The sequence below is a fragment of the Cucurbita moschata genome, unplaced genomic scaffold (assembly GCF_002738365.1).
Source record: "Cucurbita moschata cultivar Rifu unplaced genomic scaffold, Cmos_1.0 Cmo_Scf00054, whole genome shotgun sequence".
Classification (NCBI taxonomy): Eukaryota; Viridiplantae; Streptophyta; class Magnoliopsida; order Cucurbitales; family Cucurbitaceae; genus Cucurbita; species Cucurbita moschata.
This window is the reverse complement of record NW_019268570.1, coordinates 561,241-564,832: the sequence shown is the minus strand read 5'-3', so window position 1 is coordinate 564,832 and position 3,592 is coordinate 561,241. Positions and strand designations below refer to the sequence as shown.

The following is a 3,592-nucleotide window of genomic DNA, read 5'->3' as shown; positions in this document are numbered from 1 at the left end:
TAATAATACTTCAGGAAGACTTCCTTAAAGGTTTCCCACATTTTGATCCCCTCTCCCAGGTTGATACTCTGTTTATTATCCGCCCACCACCCTTCTGCATCTTTTTGCAGTATGTACGCCGCACACGCCACCTTATGTTCATCATGGCATCTCATTGATTCAAAGGTCGTTTCCATGTTTGCGATCCACATATGCGCTACTGTGGGATCTTCCTTTGAACCGATAATTAGACGGGGTTATACCGTTTGAAGTCTTTTAACCAACTCGCCCCCCATCCGGTTGAGGGTTTCTGGTCGGTTGTATGGCCACCGCATCCACCGGTTGCGTGGCCATTGTTGCGACTTGTTGCATAGCCAACAACGTGGCCTGTTGTGTGGCCAGCATTATTTGCATTGTCGTTTGGAGTGACTCCAACATTAATCTTGTGGCGGGATCTAACCCGGCCTGTGGTGGAGCTTGAGGGGGCGATGCGTATTTAGGAGGGGGTATGGCTTGTGGGGGAGGTGCGTATTCAAGAGGGGGTACGACTTGTTGGGGAGGTGCGTATTCAGGACGGGGTACAGCTTGTGGGGGAGGTACGTATTCAAGAGGTGGTTCAGCTTGTGGGGGAGGTACGTATTTAGGAGGTGGTTCAAATGCATAGGGTTCAGTAGTTGACCCTTCTTGGGAGGAGCTTCTTTCGGCTTCTCTTCTTCCCCCTCTCCTCATGGGAGGTCGTCCTCTCCCTCTCCTACCCTTCTATGACCTCTGTGCGGCATGGTTCTAGAAACCAGGAAAATGATTCTATCTAACTTTATGATTCACGTATAACATTCCTTATATTCTACTATATAATTCAGGGAAAAGAAAACATAAATCGTAACGTAGAGACATGCATTGACAAGATCACATCACAACACAACACAAAATCATACAGTATCATGACATTCAATATTTTTAGACAACCACATTAAATATACCACAAAAATACTCGTCCTTCCCTCATCCTACGCAAGGTGTAACTGACAACGAAGGAGCATTGCTAATTGGACCATGGTGTTGGGTTTTATGTCCTAAAACTCATAGTTTGTAAACAAAAACATATTCTATTTTCAATAAAGTTATTATTGATGTTTATTAAGTAAACATTGATATTGAATAAAGTGAATTTTACAATTATTAATTTAAATCAAATAAACTAAGCACACTCTAACTATAGTATGATTATTTGAACTATATGTAGAGACATAAGAGTGAATCAAGTTCAAGTATATAGTCAAAATGATCTATAGTACAGGGATAAGGCTGAGTACCTTATCCTGGGTACACTATGGATGCGACCCACTTTTGTATATGACATAAACAATGTAATCACTAAATTGTACATGCGGAGACATGTGAGTGGGGGCATCCTATGCAATGAGTATTGCATAAGATTGGACCATGAAGAAAATCACTCTCACTTTATAATGTCGTTTACTGTTGAGACTGATGTTCTTTTCATTCGATGGCCTAGGTAACTCGATCTTAATCCTTAGATAACTATGAACTCCTATTTATTCGGAATTATCCTTAGATGCAAATGGGTGAGAGTGGCTCGAGTTCGCCGATTCAATAGGCCTCCAATTTTAGGGGTAAAACTGGGTGAATGGCTGGGGACGTGGGGTGCAAGATGGAATTCACTCCTACCCACTTTTAGGGATAGAAGAGAGGTAGTTCCCTTAAGTACCGACTCCAGGTCTTGAAAAAGGGGCCCCACCCTCTCATTGGCATGAGAGGGTTTCGGTTTACTGGTTGGACCACAAACCAATTGTTCATTAGAGGATCAGTGGGACATAAGAAATAAGAAGTAACTTCAGGGGTAAAACGATTAATTGACCCAGCTCTAGTTACGAACAACCTGTGAAGGATCGACTTACTAATCATGGTTATATCAAATGGACAGAAATATATCTATAGTGAGGGGAGTGCAACTACTAGGCTATAGTGGAGTGTCCTAGTAGTTAACGAGTGTTGGTTAATAAGGTTAATGAGTTTAACCGATTAATCTTGGATCGTTGGAGCCCATGATCTATAGGTCCATTAGGTCCCTTTGCTAGCTCATATCGGACTAAACCATAGAACAGTGTGACGAGTGAGTTCGAAGTGTTCGAATTCAAATTAGGGAATATGCGCTACATATATACGATATATTTAACCACATTTTTGTTTTATTTAAGAATTAAACAAAAAGAGAGAATTTGATATATTTGAATAAGATTTAAATATTTTAATCAAATATGTGTCGGAATTGATTGGGATTGGCATTTAAATTAATATTAAATATTAATTAAATAGTTTAATTAATCATTTAATATTATTTTAATTTGAAATTAATTATTCAAATTAATTGTTGAATTAAAATGAAGAAAGTCAAAATGTTGACTTCACTTAATGAAAAAATCTATGTTCGAGTTAGTGGAATTTTGAGTATCAATGTTTTGTTTAACAAAACTTGCATGCTTGCCAAATAAGCCCCACAAATTTGAGCAGAATTTTGAGTGTCAAAATTTGGTTAACTCAAAATTGCATGCTTGCCACATAATCTCACGCATTTGAGTGAAATTTTAAGTGTCAAAATTTTGTAATCTCAAATTCGCATGAACATGCAAATATGACTCTATAAATAGAGTGATCAAGGTACATGGAAAGTTTCTTAGAAAAACCCTCATAAACTCTCTCTTCACATATATTAAATCCCTTCCAAGTTTAGTCACTCACCGGATTCCACAATCTTGTTCTAAGGCTAGAGAATAGTAGGGAAGACACTAGTGGTGGTTCGAAACCAGTTCGTGAGGAAAAAGGAATTTGAACTACAAAAGGTTAGTACTCAAACTTATGAACATGCTAGCTAATTTACTATAATTGATGTACTTAGAGTGCCTAAGATCCAAATTGCTTTTGCATGTGTTATAACACCATCAACCTCGATCCCGAAGCCTTTGGAGTATGTTTTTTATAGGCGCCTCGAGATGTATGGGGAACTCGCTGCTGATAGATCCCGCCCAGTGTCCTCCTCTTTTCCCCACCACCTTCTGACCCGCGGGAGTATACAATGACAACTTCTAGGCACTCATGCCCGATCGTGAAACTGCCTGTCGAACGTCCAATGGCGCATTGCTCCGACCTGAGTATGCAACAATGAGATCCCCCTTGATCTTTGCCGGATGTGCTTGATGGTCTCCCATAATATTCTCACTTGGGGACGGATTACTCTAGTTATTCCAAGAGTCTTTGCTAGTTGAACCCCGTCCAGTAGACTCCCTGTTTGTCTCATTCCCTTTGTCAGCTCTTTTATCAAGATACTATTACCTAGGTTCGTAAAGTTTGAATGGATGGCGGAGCGTAGGTGGCAAGCAGTTATATGGATACGGTGCTTTACCCGTAGACGCTTCTCCAACTCTCGCAAGAATTGTATGGGAGTCATCCTCGGAGGAACTTCTCGTATGACGGTAAATACGAAATTCTATCGTACTCCGTGCAGCTATTGTTGTTGTTCCTGCAAAGCCTACCCAAAGGTTCAGGCTGAATTGTAGGAAGTGGGCGATACGTTTTTGTATTTCTATGAGAAGCT

General features: G+C 40.2%; 1 protein-coding gene across 1 annotated transcript; it reads right to left on the bottom strand.

The window, feature by feature from the left end:
- Positions 1-255: 255 nt before the first annotated feature.
- LOC111436400 (extensin-like) lies at positions 256-708 on the bottom strand. The gene has a single exon (XM_023074175.1). It carries the CDS (start codon positions 706-708, stop codon positions 256-258), a length of 453 nt encoding a protein of 150 aa, XP_022929943.1.
- Between the last annotated feature and the right edge of the window lie 2,884 nt (positions 709-3,592).

Bases quoted from the DNA above. Each gene is read 5' to 3' on its own strand.
- LOC111436400 (XM_023074175.1), bottom strand. From the start codon at position 708: ATGAGGAGAGGGGGAAGAAGAGAAGCCGAAAGAAGCTCCTCCCAAGAA.